Raw genomic sequence first — 20,957 nt, 5'->3', positions numbered from 1 at the left:
CTCATCCTTATGATATTGGAAAAATACCATGAGATCAAATATGAATCTACTCCAAAAATCTTTTTACTCTCATAAGACCCCCACACATCCTTCAAAGAAAAACACTAAAATTATTACAATGTGACAATAAAGCTTCTACAAGGCTGATTAGAAAAAACTTGGCCACAAATTTACGTAAAACACGCCATACATGATCATTCATCCTGAAACATCAAGCATACACTACCCAATTAGTAACAACAAAATCTACTTCCCATCATTCATCCCAACAACCTCACTGTTCTTCTTCTTTAGCAGTTTCATCCTCTTTTTCGTCCCCATTTGCTTCCTCTCCAGCAGATGTGGATGCTCCCTGTGATGTTGCCATGGCCATGACCTCTCCAGGGGGTGGGTGATCAAATTTGCATGTTACCCCATACTTGCAGGTGCCAGTCTTCAAGTAGAAAGGGCAGATAATTGTACCCTGTCAAAATGTTGCACCATGATTAGTGCTTTTGTGCTTGTTTATCACAAGAAAACAAATATAAGAAAGTAGACAGTGGAAATAGATCTGCCATTCATAATAATAAAAACAAAAAATAAGTAAAAACAAAAAACAAAATATGGATGGTTTATATTTCCTCTCATTGCTGAAGAGTCAAAGCAAAAGGCATCCTTGACACTCCAGGGCCCTTTAGCCTCAAGGGAACTGATCTGATCTCAGTCTATTGAAGTTGAAATATGGATGCATGTGTAAAAGACATCTAAATGGTTCAAAGATTTGAAAGACCAACTTTGTTAACAATGCACAAGAAAGATTTATTCATTTATTTATTTATTTATTTATTTCAAGTTCACCTTTGTTATATCCATTCTTCCATTTCCTCCCTCTTCATCATAAAGGGCCAATTAGATACCAACACGGCAGCCTAGAGAATCTTTCTTGCTGACACAAAATACTTCTCATGGGATATCTCAAAACAGAAAAAGACTACTCTTTGTAAACTCTTCGATGCAGTACTAGTTCTCTGACAAATTACAGAAAAGGTGATCATACTATGGGAATTGAAAAGAAAGGAGTACTTGGTGTTCCAAATTGTTCAAATAATTAACTACTAAAAATTGGGCTTCTATAAAAAATTCTACTACTTCTTCAGCAAAGCACACATTATTTTTTTTTATAGGATCTGTTAAAATTCTACATTACATACATTGAAGACAGAACACCTGCTAGTTCTCCAATAGCAAACCCACTTGAGCAAAATACACTGTACAGAAATTTATTAAAAGAAAAAAAAAACTATAAATCAAGAAGAATGGGATATCCTTTGTGTTATAAATAATAGAAATCCAAACCCCTGATATACTCCCAAATGTAAGACCCCAAGATGGGCTAAAGCTAAGGGAAGCCTATTAAGCAACTTCACAATCAAACAGGTGAGTTGGTCAAGTCCTCTGTCACAGATACTAATAAGAAGGTCAAAGAACAAATACATCCACACAACTTTATAAAGCTTGTTTCTCGAAAATACAAGCCTTCCTATCACTCCATATCACACAAAAAGTGGCTAGTTGTGCGTAGCACCACAGAACCTGTGCCTTTAGTCCCTCCGGCTGAATAAATGAAAAGCCATAAGCAGCACATTTGGGATTTATATTGGGGCTGGCCACTGAATGCCCACCATGGCAAAGAGAAACTGCCAAAGGTCACAAGCAAGGGGATGATGGAGAAACAAATTACCAGTAATGTCTCCAAGAGGTCTCTGAATCTGAAGCATACTATTGGTCTACCGTCTTGTAAGCAAATCAACAAACTCCTCTTGATTAGATTTTTATAGAAATCAAAGGGCTAAGATACCCACAAGGTAGCCCAATTGGTCAGGGCAAACACTGGGAAGTGTGGTCCCAATAAGTGCATATGGTCCTGGGTTCAAATCCTACCACTAATGATACCCTGAATTTACCTGGTATTGTGGGGAGGTCAACACCCCGAGGTTTGGGTCCCCATGGAGAGTCCCAAGGGCTTGGCCATGGAAGGCTCCTCGATTATAAAAAAAAAAGGGCTAAGATGGACAGTTACAGCAATGAGATTAAGAAGTCACTCCTTCCAAAAAGAGTTACACCAACTTAGAGGAGAAGAAGGCCAGGAATGGTCCTCCTAGAATATGATTTTATATCCATTCCCAATAACATACAAAATATGAGGAAGAAGGCTAGAGACCTCAGGGAGATAGTTTCCACTAGCTTTGTTGAGTAGTCTTAACCTTAGAGTGGGTCTAAGACAACCAAACCTAGTTTCCTAAATCAAGGAAGAAAAAAAGGCTTCTAGGCAATCATCCCTAGAGTTTGATAAGCAAGCACATTTAAAGAAGACAATCGCACACCCTTAAATTCTTCTTTTTTTGTTCTTTGTGTGTGTGTGTGTGATAAGAAATGTGTGGAGTGTTGCAAGGATCTCCTTGTATTTGCCATAGTTACATCGAAAGAGGCGTTGGTGGTGAATTAGTGGAATCAATCCAACGAAGGGTGTTTCTGGAATCATTACTTCTCTGTACAAATGATCGATTGAGAGATTGAAGATGTGGAGCTTTTCGAGACTCCAAGGCAAGGCAGTGAATAGGGGAGGAGATGATATGATTTGGTTGGAGTCAAAGAGCGGAATTTTTTTCCATCAAATCCCTTTAGTTGACCTAGAGCAGTTCCATCGGAAAGATCATTGCCTTCCCAATGGGTGTTGTTTGGAATTCCCTGGTTCCACCTAAAGTGAGTGTTTTTGCTTGGAAGGCAACTTGAGGAGGGGTGGACATTGGCCAAGATGTTTCCTATGTCATATCCAAGAGGAATTGATTGACCACATCCTTTTGCATTGTAGCAAGACGAGGGTTTTGTGGTAGGTATTGTTTTCTCTTTTTGGAGTGTCTTAGGTGCTATCTTCCTTGGTTAGAGGGGTCATCTTAGCATGGCACAGCTCCTTTGTCAAGAAGAAATGAAAAAAAGGAAAGGAATAGAAAATCTTATGAAAATGAGGAGTTTTCTGATCAAAGATTGAAAAACACTTCCCTTAGTAATTTGTTGTCTTGGACTAAGTTGTATATAGATGAAGACCCAACATCCTTAATTGACTTTGTTCATCACTTGGGTTCTTATTGAGGCACAGAGTACCTTTTTTGTTGTCCCACTTTCTTCTTGCTTATGCCTTTTGGCAAACGTTGCATATGTCTTGTGTACTCTAGTGCACTCATTTTGGTGCTCTTTGTATATAATACTCTCTTTATTTACCTATAAAAAATATATAAAAAATAAATAAATAATTGGACCTCCTTGTTACACACCATCTAGGTGCCCTAATATGGCTTCCCCTTGCACTATAACACCATCTCTTTTGCCATTAAGGCACATGGTCAAGCATCTTCTAGGTTGAACAAACAAACAACCTCCATTCCATCCTTAATTGATGGCTTCAAACCTCTAGGTAGTAAGAAACACTAACCAATTGGCTACCATAAGTTTCAGTTATATTTCAAATTTTTCTAACTTCTAAAAAATTTTTGTCTCGCACAACCTGGACTACATTCAATTTGAGCAGCAGTTGAGCCTGTAAACCAAGCCATCACAAACAGTTGATGCCCAGTTTGGTTCTGATGACCAAGCTTTATTTAGTAGTGGAAAAAAATTTCAAAAACTAATGGTTAGATGTCTAATCTGCCTTAACATGCTTTTCTTATGCTGTATAAAGATTACCAGTTAACTGTAAGAAAACACATTGTAAATGTCAATTTAATAAAAATAAATAAATAAAAAGGAGTACAGACGTTTAAGAAACATTAACAAGCTTTATGATACTTGTATAAATAGTACAATTTAAAAAGTGATCATACACAAGAAATAATTCATGTAAAGGAAAACACAAAAATACATTCAAATCTAGGCAAAAGCGGAATAAGAAAAGAAACTATAGATTTATTAGAAAATAACATATTTCCTTTGCTTTAAAAAAATGATTCAACCTTTCTGTGCATAAGATGTGGATATCCTCTTCCCACAATTTATGTATCAGAGAGAGAGAGAGAGAGACTCCAAGTATAATGCATACCTCTCTCCTAGGAAAACCTGCAAGAGTGAGCCTAATATTTTGTTGTAACTTTGTAGCTGTTGGTGCAGATCGATCAATAGGGTGATGAAATTTGCATCTTTCCCCAAACTTACATTCTCCAGTTTTCATATAAAACTACAAGAGAAGATGCAAATGCAGAAGACATAAGACCAATTGCCCAAGTAGATTGATCATAAATAAAAACAGATGTCATCACAAAGTAAAAAAATAATCCCACAAGAGAGGAAGCAAAGGCTTAACTATATAAAGGTTTTAGATAGCCATTTAATATTACAATTGAACAATAAAAAAGTTGAAGCCGTTTAAATAGGTCAAGAAGAAGCCTTGAATGTTAGAGAATCCTTTCCATAAAACTCAGACTTCCGTAAAAATAATAATAGCTTTTCTGACTGAATATTGACATTCAGATTTTCAATAGAAAAGAAAGGAAATTATAGCAATTAATTTACCATTTTTTTAATAGGCATCAATTGCATTATCAACGCCTAACAAAAGGATGCACAGAAACATACATGATGTATATAAGGACGCCAAAAGGCAAAAAAAATAAAATAAAAAAGCAAGGGGATACACACAAAACACCATCCACGCCTTACTTAGGGCTGAACCACTCTACAAAGTTCACCATGGACGAGGACCAATCTCCCATATACACTATGACCCACTCCAAAAAAGTCCATATCAACATGTGGCAAAATTGGTGATCAACCACAAATTTTCCAAATAATAATAATAATAACAATAAGAACTAAAAGCTCTCTCCAAATGGACTCTTCAAATTACTTCTCTAATAAACATTATGGCATGCCTTGTAGAGTTACATATTACAGGAGAGTTCATTCCAAGATAATACCAATAATATGATAATATAATCACATTTAGGAGTATTCAAATGAAAACAAAGGGCAAGATGTGACCATTTGCACATATGCCAACCTGTTCTTCCAGATAAAGATTAAAATCCAACTTGCTGGTTTTCTATAAGAACTATTTAAAGTGAACTACAGATAAATTCAGGAGTGAGAATCCAGAGGAAAACATTAGGCATTCCAGACTCACTTCATCCATAAAAGTAGCATCAGTTGGAATAAAATTAGAAAGTAAATGAAGGCATACATCACATTCCATCTGTCCAGGTCTTTGAGGGTAAATAGTGGGGCCCACCCCCATCTGCAAGAGACAAACAAATAACATGCATCAGTAACTGAAAAAAAAGTACCAGAGAACTTTTTTTTTTTTTTTTTGATAGGTAAAAAGTGCCTAAGAACATTGAAAAAGAGAATTCCAGAAACCAAAATACATAGAACAAAATAAATAATAACATAGTCTATAAAACCAAGACAGAATTACATAGAACAATTGATAAACATAATACAAAACACTAATTACAATGCCATTGTGATTCAGAAACTTTGACCCCACAAAGAGTTCAACAGATGCAATGCAATAATCTCTTCTCATGCATCAGCAAAGAAAGAGGGAAGTGCTTATATGATGTCTGTCCGATATAGTTTTGTTACCGTTTGCGAAAGCCTGGGGTCAATAGGATGAAGAATAGATGTGACTGGATTAACCACTCCAACATTCAGATTAGCTGCAGGAGAGGCTACAATAGCATGGCCTATTGCAGCAGCTGGTGGATTGATTGCTGCACAACAATGAAGCAATGAAGCATGAGTATTGAACAACTTTTGTTTGAACAGTATCAAATCATGTATCTGAAGTAGAAAAAAACGAGAAATGAGACATACCATTCCTGTCTGGATGATTGTAGCGGCAAGTGGCACCATATTTGCAACTAATTTACAGAAGTCAAAAAAATTTAGGAATGTTAGATCATTCTTGTTTTCTCTCTCTCTCTCTCTTTTTTTTTTGTCTTTTTGAGATAATAAAATCCTGTATTAAATATCCAAAAATTCACCTGCCAGTTTTCAGGTAGAACGGACAGTCAACTTCACCCTGCAGGACGCAAATGGCAAGTGATTACAACAGATGAAAAATGGAAGCCAAGAATATGATTATGAATTTAAAACTAAAAATAATAATAATAATGATAGTAATAATATAGTAATTATTATTTATTGCTATAACAACAAAAACAATAACAAAGTCACTTAGCATTATGAAGGTCAAAACCTCTCACAAGAACATGTTGTAGTCTTAGTAAGAGGGGAAAGGGTTAAGGATTTACTCAGTGTGAGATATCACATCATTCAAGGAACCTAGATGCTACAAGTTTGAGAAGGAAAGAACCAAGATAGATATCAAGCAGTGAAGGAAGAAAATAATATGTTCTTGAAAGAGGCAGAAAACAAACTGAGGTTGCTTCTCATAAAGTATGGATATATCAGAGCTCTAACATTTAATAAGCTATTAGCACAGCAGCAAACAATGTCAGATGAAGCTGATCAATCCAGAATACAGCAGATTAACCTGATTCAGTCTATTGCTCAATCAAGAAAATACCATGTATAAAAGCATCATATTTCTTGAAGCTAGTCGATTCAGAGTACATCTAACAAAGCATTGTTCACATTAGGAAATATCATGGTTCAAAGATACTCCCAAGTGGGCTTCCTCAAGAAGGAGAGCACCATGGAGGTATGGTCAAAGGATGCAACAAATACAAGACTTATCAAAGAAACTTGGGCTCTACTTCATCTCGAAGCAGAGATCAATTAATTAAGAGGCGAATAGCCTGGTTGAGAAACGTGACCCTTCTTTTGTTAAGAATGTAGAGGAATTCCTCCACCTTGATTTCCTGGTGGTTAGGTTGTTTAGTGGTTTTATGTTCTGGTGTATATATTGATTAGGTATCAATTTTACACCATTCCCTTGCTTTCAAAAAATCTCCCCTGCTTTATATTTCTTTCTTTCTGCTAATACTCAGAATTCCTACTTCCCATCCAAAAATAAAAACAATAATACGGACAAATCATTAATTTCTTATAACCTAGTCGTGTTCAAACTACCCTAAAAGGAATAAGTGACAATAGAATAACAGATAGTGAGAAATACAAGAACCAAGGAAAAATCGACGAGACAATTATTTTTTTTATAAATTGTGAACATTTCTCAGAAAAAAAATAATAATAATACTAATGCTGGAATTTTAATACATATGTAAATAAACTAATGCATATGATCCTTAGAAATTCCTCCCTGTTACAAGGGGTATGCAATGGACAGCCCTGAGAAAGATCCCAAATATGCTGCTCATAGCTTCTGGCCCTATAAGTAAAAGAATCCGGCTAATAGCCACTTTTTGGGTGACCAGAAAGGAAAGCCAATACTTTCAAGCAGAGACGGAATTCCCCTATAGAGTTGGGGGATCATAATTCATTTCTTGACATATTTATGCATGTCTATGACCAAGGAGTTTGCTGGCACTTCAATTAGTTTGCTTTTGCTGGATTAGGAAGCTGTCTGATAGAGACTCCCCCTAGGATAGCTCCATTTGGATCTGACTTTTGCCCTTCTTTGAGTGTTTTAGGTTCTGGTCACTACGGTTGTTGTGCAAAGGATATGTTATCCTTCTTTATTTTCTCTGTATTTGACTTTAACAAATTCCTTTTCATATCAAAAGTAATCTGAAACCAATACTAAAAGGAGCGTCAACAATCTCATCTATTCATGAATTAGCCAAAGTTAGCTCACCAGTCTCATAGGGAGTCCTTTGGAGTTATGTACTAGCGCTGGAGTGACTGAAACAGGTAGCTTCACATCCCCAGTTGTTCCAGCACCCTTGGCTCCTGTTTCAGCCTGTTCACCATCAGCATTATTTTTTCCAGTTGATGCTATTTGTATATCTTTTGGGTGATGAAACTTGCAGGTGGCACCAAATTTACATTTCCCAGTCTTCACATAGAACTGTTTAAGTTTAGACCATCCAGAATACCCAAATTAGCAAGGGAAGTAGATAAACCTGTCCTGCAAGTGAAAGGAAAAGGGTATTACCGCACATGGGAGCTCAGAGGGCCTCTCAGGTAAAACAAAAACATCAGTATTTTCTGGAGCACCCTGACATCAGAGTAAGCCATCAGGTTATCACAATTAAGGAGAAAAACCCACATAATCTTAACAGAAATCTCATGCCAATAGCACCTACCAAAGAAATTATTTGATCTTTTGGATGGTTAAACTTGCACTTATGACCGAACTTGCATTTTTGTGTCTTCATAAAGTACTGGAACACATCAACAAGGAAATTAAGTATAGAAGCTAATGAACTCACAGGGGCATTTAAAGAAATTGGCACAAAAACCACTAGTTTGCACTAAAGCTTACTGGACAATCTGGCTCTCCCGGCCTCTGGGGAAGGAATTCATTTGCAGCAACAATTGGAACCTAAACGAACAGAAATAGATCATGTCTCTGTCATAACAATAGAATGATTATATTTGTAGAATTGAAATACAAATAGAAAATAAAATTAAAACAAGAAAAGACTGGTAAAGATACCGTACAGTGAAATTACAATTTCAGAAACATAGATGTTAAAAAAGTCATTCTTTCTTACAAAGTACTTTTTTTTATAAATAAACGAAACAAATATATTAAAAGCATAATCTGAAGGCACACCAAAGTACACAGGTTGTATACAAAGGAAGCCTACATTCGTCCTTATAAAGTACACAGGCAGACTCTTACATTATAGGCATAAAGTACAGAAATAGATTCCTAACAAAAGAATCATTTTTTTATAGGTAAATAAGGAAAAATATAGTAAAGGCGCAGAAAAGTACACATGACCAACCTACACCAACAGACACACAACCTAGAGAGGACACAAACTCCCCCCTAAACCCAACTGCAACCAAAAAATTCCCTCAAACAAACTGGCAAAGAAAAAGCAGCCTCACAAAATAAGTGTTGAATCCCAAAAGTTCCTCCCTCTTCCCCTTACTGTGAGCAAAGAACTATTGTAATTAACCAAGCGCTCTAGTTTTAGAATTTCTCTCTTTTCCTCTTTCCCCTAGAGACCATAACCCCACATCCTCTTCTTGCCTCCATTTTCCTTAGAAGGGAGTTGATTTCCTTTTCAAAACCCTCAACTGACATCCCCATAATGGTATTGAAGTTGTCAATTAAACTGAGAAGGCTATCAAGGTTACACTCCTCCCCCAACCAAACGCATCCAGACTCCACAACCTTAGAGAGCTCCAACTCCTTAGCCCTGACCGCCATCTCCTTACCTGAAAGACGTTTTGCAACACTCCCTAGAAAATCCAACAAACTGCCATCTTGAAGCATTATCCTTAGCAACCGACATCCAAAGCCCAAAGGCCCCAAGGAGTGCCCTGCCTTTCACTAAAACTCTAGATCACCACCAAAATCGAGCGACGTAGCAAAAGGAAGGGGATGAGGGGGAAAAGATGGCCTACCTTCAAAGCATGTCACTTTTGCCAAGAGGGTCTTGTCGACTCTCGAAACCCATACTGCTTGACCTTGAAGTGTCTCCTTTATAAGGGGATCAACGAAGGTTGCCATGGAGATCAAAGCACCTCCCACAGAAGGATACCACTGACTACCCTCTTGGGCCTTTAAACCCACAACACTATTCAAGGGGTTGCATAAAAGACCTTTAGGCTGGTCTTCTAAGCATGGCCCAATCTCAACAGGCCCGCCATAGTTCCCTCCAACAGGACTTAAGAGTTCTGTTATGGGCTAGCCCAATAAGTACTTGCAAGGGCTCCCGACACCCACATCTAAGATTTTAGAAGACCTGGGACCCAACAGCCCACTAAGTTCACAAACTTCTCCAAAACAGACTCCCTCTGCCATTGTGTGCGCTACAAGACTTGGCTCTAACTCCAACCCCTACAACTCTTCCACAGCACATTTCCTTTCGTCTCTCTTCACTCTCCCTATCACATGTGCACTTCCCACTCTTTCATTCCTAACCTCTAGATTTTGCAACTCCCTTTAGAGACCACTCTTGTCACCATGGCAAAATTTCCCACCAAAGTTGGGCGGCATAGACAACTTCTCTATCCACAACAAACAACTGGCTTGACGTCTTCCTCACACTAGATTTGATGAGGGTCCTAGCCCATTTCAAGTTACGTCTCTCTGTCGTCTCCTCATCCACTGCCACAAAACCTCCACAAGCATCGCCAAGCCTCTTGAAAAACTCTCTTCCCCACAGATGCACCGGTAGACCTAACACCCTTACCCATAATTTACCCACACAAGCATCTTCTCTAAAGCGACCAACATCTAGCCTCCGCCATTCCAAAAGAAGTCTTCTTCCCTCAAATAAACTAAGCCCTAAACGCAATATCCTTTCAGCTTCTGAAACAACTTCAAACTCAAATAAAATGAAAGAGCCTCACAACAAAGACAAGTGTAAATCACCTTTCAATTCCCAAGAACGCAAAGCCCACAATTTCAACAAATCCAACACTGGCACACGGTCTGAAGAAACGTCCCACTTCCCCACCAGACTCTTTTTGAGAGGCACCAAATTGCACAAAACCTCTATCTTGCTCTCAATCCAAACTGCCTCACCAACCTCCCCCTTGCCTTTGATCAAACCCTCTACAAAGGAACCATTCTCTAAAATGGTATCATCTCCTTTATCCTCCACACGTTGAACCAACTCCTTAGAAACCTCCCAAGTAGGCACAGGGAGAACCTTGATGCTCCTTAGTTTGATGGCAAGGATCTTCCAACCCCCAAAAAGAACTTTTCCTTCTGGGAAAACTAAGGAGAACCTTTTCTCCTCTATAGACAAAACTGTAGTAAACAAGAATCTTCCAGCTTTGTTGTTGTCCATCTCCAGCTTATAGCCCCTTCCACCTTCATACCACACCCTTCTAAATGGCTACCTAAACTTCCCCTCATAGCAAGCTTCCAACCCTTCCAGTAGCCAAGCAAGAACCCTCTCCCCAAATCTGATCCAAGAAGAAAACCCCCAACCCCTCTCCACAATCTTCTCAACCTGCTTACCTTTTATTGACTCCATTGAAATCTCAAAAAGATTTCCATTCCACTCCAAACCAGCATTTTCCTCCAAGAGGATCCAAACCAGCATTTTCCTTCATTCTCTCTACATTTTCCTAGCGTAAAGACTTGTCTTCTTCCCAGTTTTCAACTATTTTTATGAAACATTAAAATCTAGCAAAAGAATCACAACTGACGGCAGAAGAGCAGAATGCTTACAAGAAAACATGCTAGTACAAGTACAGAGTTAAAAGTTTTTGGCCTCTACCTAAAGTGGTTGAATCCAGTAAATATGCAAATTTATTTTGCAAGTAGTTTCCTTGGATATAAATGCAAAAAGGGATGTCGCCATGTAGTACAGTAGATAATTTATGGCATTCACGTGATAATATATATCTAAACAAATTGTTAGAAGCAAAGAACTCAGCAAAAGGCCATGATATTGAGGGGAATGGATAATTTCCATGTATAGATGTAAGACCAAATCAACCCACACTGACCTGGACAAGATTATAAAATAAAATCTACCCAGATTAGAAACTCCTGACTACTACCAAGAGTTTCATAAGAACTTCAACTTACCAACAGGGTATTCCAAATAACAAAGAATGTTGTCATTAGCATAACTAAACCTAATAGACATTATACAATTCATATTAGATAATCCAATTCAGAAATTCTGAATCAAGTCCTATTAGAATGTAACACTGAAAATATTGGCATGTATAGGCCCAAATCCATCAATGTGCTAGTTCACTCTTGGACATATTTCAGGGTGTTTTACAGGATTTGTGCACCAGGAAAATCCTAATGAACAATACATCATGTCTTTATGTAAGCTCAACATGCCATACTGCCTACTAAGTATTCAAGCCACACTTATAATTTGTGCACAGTGAAATTCTAATGAACAAATCAACAGCAGCAAATTTTATTTCCAAAAACCCCATCATGCTGATGTTTCAAATATATTGACACCATGGCATTGTGATGTAACAGTTTATGCCAAGATATTGAAATTCTAATGAACTAGTGACTATGCAGCTACACACCAAGTGAGTATCATAAATTGACAGTCCCATGCATGGATAAGGAATCCATTCAGTGGACAATTGTTGAAAAGTCTTCTAATCTATGTTACATGAAATTGGGTGCAACATGCAAGTGCATTAATTGGTATCTCAACCACCATATACTGGAATACAAGGATATCACAAATGTTTTTTAAGTATCAAAAACTGGGTAACCATCTTGCAAAGGTAGTTGTTCAAATACAAGGATTAATTTGTTGAACACTGATATCATTTTTTTTTCTCGGATAGGCAAAGAAAATTTTATCAGAATATTGCCTAACAAAGAGCAGTGAAGAGGAGGGGCGGCACAACCCACTTATGTGGAGGGTATAAGATAGAGCATCAAGAGGCGAGAAAAACAAGACCTACAAGGCCCTAAAACACCGAGGAGTCCCCAACGGGTATATAAAATAAAACAAGGAGCTAGCATCAATGAACCGATGGCACCATAGGAACATGGTTGAAACAAGAAAAAAGATTGAACCAAACACTCCACCCCTTCAAACTGCCAAATAGTCCAAAAATGGAATAACAAGGTGATTCTCCAAGCTTTATGCCTTTAATTCCCATGCTAACCCAAAAAGATTTCTTTCACAATGTTAAGAAGCACTCAAGAAACCCCAAATATAGAGTATAATAGAACCCACAAATTCTATGGTTTCCCACAATGGGTAAGAAGATGGTTAGTTAATTCCTTCTTTTCATCTGCACAAAAAACAAATATGTCGAAGGTCATCCTCTTCTTTGAGTTGATCCAAAGTCAAAATTTCACCCCACACAACTCATTGAATAATTTTTTTTTTTGATAAGTAAGAGATTGTATTAATAAAAGCACAGAAAGTGCGCAAGAGTATATAGGTCATATACAAGTAAACCAAGCAAAAAATAGAAAAGAGGGTACAAAAATTACTCCGTCCCTTACCCAATACCCAATCAATCTATGAAATCAATCAAATGCGTATATCCACCACCTATATGCACCCTAACCCACATAGAGAAATTGTTTAGGAATAAATTTTTTAGCCTTTGATCAGACAATTCCTCACTATCAAAGTATCTCCCGTTTCTTTCCTTCTAGATTGTCCAGAAAATGCAAGAAGGAGCAACTCTCCAAACCTTAATACGCCTTTTCTCTATAAAAGACCCATGCCACCCTATGAGAGCTTCCCTAACTGACTTAGAAATAACCCACTATACACCAAAAATTGAGAACACTAGCTGCCATAATAATTTCGCTTTGTCACAATGAAGAAGGATATGATCTATGGATTCTAACTCCTCTTTGCACAAAGCACACCTATTGGCCAAAATCCAACCTCTTCTTTGAGGCTGATCCAAAGTCAAAATCTTTTCCCAACAAGCCTCCCAAGTAAAGAAACTCACCTTTGAAGGAATCCAAGGGTTCCAAACAATCTTTAAAGGGAAAGGGATAGTACCACCAATCTCTAGCTAAGAAACTCACCAGTCTCAAGAGGGAGGCTTCATTACGGGCTTCAAAGTAGTGGGGAGAGGTGGAGAAGGGGTTCATGTCTCTCACTTATTGTTTGTAGACAACACTCTTCTCTTTTGCAAGGATATTTAGGATCAGCTAAAGTTTTGAAAGTGGATTGTGACTTGATTTGAATTGGTGTCAAGTCTTAAAATAAACTTGCAGAAAAGTGAAATTATTACAGTGGAGGGCATGGACGACGCAGCTGCTCTATTTGGATGTAAAGTAGAGAAGCTCCTAACTTCTTATCTAGGCTTATATGTTTGAAAATAGAACCAAATTTCTGAAATAATAAATCTTGGTAAATCTTTTCCTAAATTATCATACATAAGTTTTTTCTTTTCTTTATTTATTTATTTATTAAATTATTTATTTGATAGGCAAACAAGTATATCATTAACAGAACTAAATTCTGGTTGTACATTAGCCCCTTTTTTTTTAATAGGCAAACACAGAAATATATTAGAAAATGGCACCTTGAGGCTGACCCAAAAGCATACAGGGGGGTATACAAGAGGCACCTTAAGGCACAAACAAAAGAAGAGAAGATACAAAACCATCCCTCAACTAGCACCTAGCCAATCAAAAAAACTGAGTAAAGGAAGAGGACCTTCATTTACAACCGACTTAGTCCACGACCAAAGATTACATACAAAATAATTTTTCAACCTATGAATCGAAAACTCCTCATTATCAAAAGCAATCCTATTTCTTTCCTTCCAAACCGCCCAAAAAAGACACAAAGGGGCTGCCTTCCACACCTTTCTACGCTTCTTGCCCAAGTTAAAGCCACACCATCCAATAACGGTATCTCTAACCGAAAAAGGAAGGACCCAAGTAACTCCAAAAAGAGCAAACAATAACTCCCATATAACTCTTGCCCTGGTGCAATCAATAAGAATATGATCAATTGACTCTTCTTCCTCACAGCAAAGGAAGCATCTATTAGCAAGAATCCGGCTCCTCTTTTTAAGCTGATCCAGAGTAAGCACCTTACCCCAAGATGCCTCATAAACGAAAAAGCTCACTTTAGTAGGCACACAAGGACTCCAGATCATACTATTAGGGAATTGATCAACTCTTCTTGAAGCTAGAACATTATAAAGAGATTTAACTGAGAAAATCTCATTCGTAGTCTCTTTCCACAGCATTCTATCTTCCAAAAGAGGATTAAGCCTCCTTCCCTGGATTGTCAAAAGTAATCTCTCCACCTCCCAATCGTTGAAGGGCCTAGAGAAACTAGGACTCCGGACCCCTTCCTCTCCCGAAGGATCCCATAACTCCACTACCCAAGCCTCTTTAGAGTAAGCAAAAGCATACAATGAGGGAAAAGAATTACAGAGGGCGAAGTTCCCATACCAATTATTTTTCCAAAATTTCACACTTCTACCATTCCCCACAGAAAAAACGACTTTGTTTTGCAAACGAGCACCTTCCTTCCTTATTTCCTTCCAAAAGCCTACTCCAAAACCCTCCCTAACTTCTCTAGTATACCAACCCCCTTCTTCCTCCCCGAACTTCCTACTAATGACATGCCTCCAAAGATTCTCCCTTTCATTTGCAAAGTGTCAGTTCCACTTACATAAAAGGGCCCTATTGAGAGTAGACAGACGTCTAACTCCCAAGCCACCCTTCCTTTTGTCCAAACAAACGGTATTCCAATTAACTAGATGAGGCTTCCTCTCCAAAGCTCCCCCTCCCCACAAAAAATCCCTTTGAATTTTTTCCAACCTTAAACTAACCACTCTTGGCATTCGAAGTAAAGACATCAAGTATATGGGCATAGTTGACAATGTACTACGAATTAGAGTGATTCTCCCTCCTTTGGATATAAATTGCCTTTTCCACATGGCAAGCCTTTTCCGAAATCTCTCTTCCACCCAATCCCAAACGGCCACAGAGTTGTGATTCGCCCCTAAAGGGATCCCCAAGTAAGAAGATGGCAGCCTTCCCACTTTACATCCAACCTCGAGAGCCAAAGCCTCCAGATTCTCCACTCTTCCAATCGGCAAAATTTCACTTTTGTCCAAATTGATTCTCAAACCTGATATGGCTTCAAACCACATCAACAACCAGTTTAAGTAAACCATCTGATATTCGGAAGCTTCACAAAACACTAAGGTATCGTCGGCGAACAGCAAATGAGAGACCAAAGCCCCATCTCCACTTCTTCCATTTACTCTATAGCCTGAAAGGAAACCCCCCCCCCCCCCCCCCCCTCCCACACAGCGCTCTAAGGATGAGCCTACTAAGAGCCTCCATCCCGATCACAAAAAGATAGGGAGAAAGGGGGTCCCCCTGACGCAGCCCCCTTGAACTGTTGAAGAAACCTGCCGGAGTGCCATTGACCAAGACAGAAAACGACGCTGTGGAGATGCACCAGGAAATCCACCTGGTCCACTTCTCCCCAAAACCCATACTTTGCATTACAAACAGCAAAAAATTCCAGTTTAAGTGATCGTATGTCATCTCTCAATCCAGCTTGCATAACACCCTACTCTCATTTCGTTTCAACAAGGAATCTATTGCCTCATTGGCAATAAGGGCAGCATCGAGAATCTGTCTTCCTTCAACAAAGGTGTTTTGAGCTGAAAACACCACCTTTCCCACTACCTTCTTAAGCCTGTTAGCTAACACTTTTGTCAACAGTTTATACAATCCTCCCACAAAACTGATCGGTCTGAAGTCTCTAAGGTCCTCGGCGCCTGCTTTTTTTGGGATTAGGACCAAGAAGGTTGAATTCAAGCTCCTTACAAATCCACCATGCTCGTGGAATTCTTTCAAAAAACCCATAACCTCTTCTTTGACAAAATCGCAGCAAAACTACTAGAAACTAAGGGGGAAACCATCTGGACTAGGAGCCTTGTCCCCGTTCAGATCTGAGAGTGCAGAGCAAACCTCTTTCTCTGAAAATACCTCATCCAGTCTAGCTGCTTCCTCAACATCAATCCTATTAAAGTCCAAACCTTCCATAGATGGGTGCCAATCACCCAGATCAGTCAGAAGGTCCTTAAAAGCTCCAACCACACCCCCCCTTAATTTCCTGCTCCTCAGTTAACCAGGTTCCATTTATTTTAATCTTAGACAAACAGTTTCTCCTTCTATGGGAATTGGTCATCTTATGAAAGAAGCTTGTGTTTCTGTCACCCTCCCTCAGCCACACTTCTCTTTATTTGTGTCTCCAAGAAACCTCCTCCATTAGAGCCCATTTCTCGAAATCCCCCTTTGCTTCCTTTCTAGCTTCCAATTCCTCCATTGATAATGGACGCAGCTTCTCCTGAGCATCCCAGAAAGCCACTTTGTCCAAAGCCAATTTCTTATTCACTCCCACCTTCCCAAAAACATCCTTGTTCTAAGACTTTAAGATAGCCTTCAAAGCCTTCAATTTCTCTGCAAGAATGAAACTAAAGGATCCATTGAATCTTAGACTTTGCCACCACCCCTTCAGTAGATCCTTAAAACCCTCCTCCTTTAGCCACATGTTTTCAAACCGGAAGGGGACAGGCCCCCTTCTAACCCCTCCCTCATCCAATAGGATAGGAAAGTGATCGGACACTGGCCTAGGAAGAGTACACTGCACTACCCCGTTAAAGTGGCCCTCCCAATCCTCCGACACCAAGAAACGATCTAGTCTGGACATAGCTTGACGGTTCAACCCTCCGCTCCAGGTGAATGGACCCCCCTGTAGAGGGAGATCCCTCAAGTCCAGGTCATCAATCACTTCCGAAAATCTTCTCATTGAAGGAGACACCCTCCCTCCTCTTCTACGCTCATTCGGAAATCTGATCATATTGAAATCTCCGCCGATACACCATGGATCATTCCAAAGCCCACGGATGGCCCCTAACTCTTCCCAAAACAGTTCTCTATATCTTTTCATAGTAGGACCATACACTCCTGAGAAAATCCATCTGAAACCATCTTCGCAATTCTTGAACCGACAGGAAATGGAGAAGAGACCCACCTCCATCCCTACCAGCTCCAACACTCTGTTATCCCAGAAAACTACCACCCCTCCAGCTGCACCCCTAGCATTCAAAGATCCCCATTCTAAAAATCTCCCCACTCCTAGGCTTCGCACCACCCCTAAAGACATCTCTGTCATTTTAGTCTCCTACAGGCAGGCCAAGTCCACTTTTTGGGAACTAATTAAGGCCTTAGTTAATTTCCTCTTATTTCTGTCATTTACCCCCCGGACATTCCAAGATAAAATCTTAATCTTCATTTAAAACACTTAACTTTGATTCAACATTAGTTTCTGACCATCAGAAGAAAGTATTTATCAAAATACATTTTAGGCTATCTCTACATCTAAAAAGAGCTGCTATTTTTAGTGCTAATGCAGGATACTTTATTTCAATTTTAACAAGCTTTATTGTATTCCCAAACACTTAAAATCTTTATAAAATTTAACCAGTTAAATTGCATTTCTAAGACATTTTCAAACCAACCAAAACTTACCTTGACAATGAAACTTTGAATCATTACCATAAATATTGGATTTACTAAAATAATTGTTAAATACATATCTCTTCACAAAGGAACCCTCTATAATTATACTCGCAGAAAAAACCCCTATATTTATTTAAAATTAAACAATCAGAAAAGTAATTTGTGAAAAGTAATCAAATAAATGCTCCTTGCATTTTTGCAGGACAATTGTCATACTACTTTATTTTAAAGATAAACAATCAATTGCTATGCAATTGAATTTTCAGAGAAAAAATATTTGTCAATGTCAAAGAGTAGAACTAATATAACTTATAAGAAAGAAAATATTTATAACCAAATTACGAACTTGATTAGTATGAAACAATAAATTAGCAGGAGGAATAGACAAAAAATAATGCCTTCTAAAACTTAATACAAACCAAACTTTCTCTAGCCTTAGTGGCCTTATTGACCATTTGTCCCAAAGCATGTCAAGCTAAACATTGATCACAAAGTATGCAAGCTGTAAGAAACAAAATTTTCAAAAACATAGGGAAAAAAAAAAAAAAACTCAAAGCACAAATAAATGATACACCAAAACCATTCACACAAGAGTTGCATAACTTAATCCGAATGCATACTTGATATTATAGGATTGATTCACTAATCACTAAAATGCATAAACCCATCATAATATTGAATTTAGAGACCTGTTGTATAAAAAAATAATATTTGTATCTATAATATAATAAGATATCACTATTGTAGAGATAATAAAATAGCAATAAACCTTCACCTCTTTCCAATCTGGGATTCCACCCTCAGGAACCCAAATAGGATGGTCAAATTTGCAGCTATCTCCAAATTTACAGGTTCTTGTGAGCATATAGTGTGCACAATCCTTTTCTCCTGGCCTTTGTGGATAAATAGGTAAATTGCTGGCACTCTCGAATCTGGGGCGCTTGGCTAGAGAATTGGTAGAAAACCAAGCTTCACTTTGCCCAATCGTGTTATGGGCACCCAGAACAGATGGATGGTAGAGCGCTATAGTAGATAGTAGACCAAACATATGTGTTATTATATAAGTATAACTTAAATATAATTTTAAATTGGTGTAATAGATTTACTACAAATCCATAAATACAATTAAATATCATAGCAACCATATATGGAACTAAATGAAGATTAAAAATTACAAGTTTACAGGTTTAGGCAAGACATATGATAAATAAATATGTAACTGGATCAATAGGTTCTAAAGTAAATTAAATAGTATAACTGAAAATGGGACAATTTCACTTATACACTAAAATTAACAAAATTTGTTCTAATTATTAATATTTGACAAATCCACACAATTATAAGACATAGGTATAACACATTAACATATATTAACAATATTTATAATGCAATTAAGGATGGAATCCACCGGGTTAGCAAGAAAAGCTAGATCATTGTCTTCCTGTGCTCCCATGCAAAAGGTTGGATGTGCCAGTAACACCAAGTTAAGAGGACACCTGGCTGTTTGACAATAATGGTGTTTGAATAATTATTTCATTTTCAATATATCTCTCAAAGCTGCTGGCTAGTCTGTATCTCATCAAGCTTTGTTTTGTAGTAACATAGCAAACATCAATTTTTTCCTTTTTGGAGCAAACGTTGCTTTCTAGAACAAACTGCATTTCACTAGTAAAAGCCTTTGGCTTTGATATAAAAATAACTATCAGTAATAACAGTGATGGATAATCTCCGGTCATGCACCCCGTTCAATTTTGATCCAGGGACATCTGGGTTCTCATAGATCCAAAATGTGGGAACAAAACAGAAACTCGCCTGAGATATCACTATGCCCTACTTACCTCAAATAAATTGCATTTCCAAAATGAGAAATGTTGAGTTGTAAGACGAAAGCAATAGACAATAGAGCAGAACGATGAAACAAGGAATTGAATAGACCTAGGAAAAGAAAATATATATATATCAAACCTTCAGAAGACCGCTTGAGGCCAGCAACGAGGGGGTCGACAGAAGCACCAACATCAACACCGTGCGTCGACACAGAGGCACCAATTCCGCCAGGAATTCTTGAAGAGAAAGCACCGGCGCCACCGATATCGGAAGCAGAGAAGCGGAGGCCGTCGAACATGGAAGAATGACGCTCGGTAACGGAATAGTAAGAGGGATCGGAAGAGAGATGATCGGAGGAGAGATATCTGGAAGAGGAAAGAAGGGAAGAATCGGACAGAAACGGATCTGTGACAGATCGAGAAGGATATACGGAGGAGAGATTGGATGCTGCAGCTCCGTAGCTAGGGTTGTAGCCGTAGAGTTGATTCGCCATTGCCAAATCACAAGTGAGAAGCCCTAGAGAATGAGACCAACCACTCCTCGTAGTTGGTACTCGGGAGCAGTGGCGGATGATGGGAAATGATTATGAAAGCAGTTGATGATTCCTTGATGGCGGTCCGACTTGTTCGGATCGGTTTCAAACCCAGCCCGAGCCGGTTATAAAGGTCACCCTTCGATATAATGATAAATCTTTTGCGGATCAAAAGAGAACAGGCATGTAACAATTTCGAAGTAGTTGTTAAAAATCTCAAGGTTTTTTAAGTGAGCTTAGGGTTGATTTTTATTGTAAAATAAGAGAGTGAATATTTTCAAAGATAATAACATTTAAAAACAGGATCGAGAGAGACAGAATATTAAATTTGTTGATATTTAAGCCTTAATCCAAAAATGTCATAGTTATTTTTAATTTTACATTGAGACAAGTCATCTAGGATACATTCAAACTATCTTTTCTAGATCGTTTTCTTTTTTAAGAGACTAACAATCTATCACCTCTTAAAGATTGCTTTCTTTTTTGAAAGAACAATAATAGATTATCTCTCAAATATTACTTTCTTTTTCAAGAGAACAACAATTG

At 38.2% G+C, this 20,957-nt stretch overlaps 1 protein-coding gene across 2 annotated transcripts; it reads right to left on the bottom strand.

Moving 5' to 3' along the window:
• Nucleotides 1-41: 41 nt before the first annotated feature.
• On the bottom strand, nucleotides 42-20,579 carry LOC100260359 (zinc finger CCCH domain-containing protein 37). 2 transcript variants are annotated; one of them, XM_002269116.4, is made up of 12 exons: nucleotides 20,018-20,579; nucleotides 18,828-19,075; nucleotides 8,381-8,440; nucleotides 8,202-8,279; nucleotides 8,051-8,113; nucleotides 7,751-7,963; nucleotides 6,015-6,052; nucleotides 5,845-5,891; nucleotides 5,614-5,741; nucleotides 5,210-5,263; nucleotides 4,073-4,207; nucleotides 42-463 (listed from the first exon to the last, which is right to left on the bottom strand). In XM_002269116.4, the coding sequence occupies exons 1-12, from the start codon at nucleotides 20,370-20,372 to the stop codon at nucleotides 275-277; spliced, it is 1,608 nt and encodes a 535-aa protein (XP_002269152.1). In that variant the 5' UTR covers nucleotides 20,373-20,579; the 3' UTR covers nucleotides 42-274. The 2 variants fall into 2 exon arrangements, with proteins under 2 accessions (XP_002269152.1, XP_010645074.1); XM_010646772.3 differs by having other exon boundaries at nucleotides 5,153-5,263; nucleotides 20,018-20,546.
• Nucleotides 20,580-20,957: the final 378 nt, after the last annotated feature.

The sequence above is a fragment of the Vitis vinifera genome, chromosome 19 (genome assembly GCF_030704535.1).
Source record: "Vitis vinifera cultivar Pinot Noir 40024 chromosome 19, ASM3070453v1".
Lineage (NCBI taxonomy): Eukaryota > Viridiplantae > Streptophyta > Magnoliopsida > Vitales > Vitaceae > Vitis > Vitis vinifera.
Note: the sequence above shows the minus strand (reverse complement) of the source record. Positions and strands in the feature narration are given on the sequence as shown.

What these genes read in the sequence shown, in the direction of transcription:
- LOC100260359 (XM_010646772.3), bottom strand. Translation starts at nt 20,372, where the DNA reads ATGGCGAATCAACTCTACGGCTACAACCCTAGCTACGGAGCTGCAGCA. An exon ending in CCTCAAGCGGTCTTCTGAAG is followed by an intron (nt 19,076 to 20,017) that starts GTTTGATATATA and finishes TATCTACTATAG; the next exon opens with CGCTCTACCATCCATCTGTT. An exon ending in AAGATCAAATAATTTCTTTG is followed by an intron (nt 8,114 to 8,201) that starts GTAGGTGCTATT and finishes CTCTGATGTCAG; the next exon opens with GGTGCTCCAGAAAATACTGA.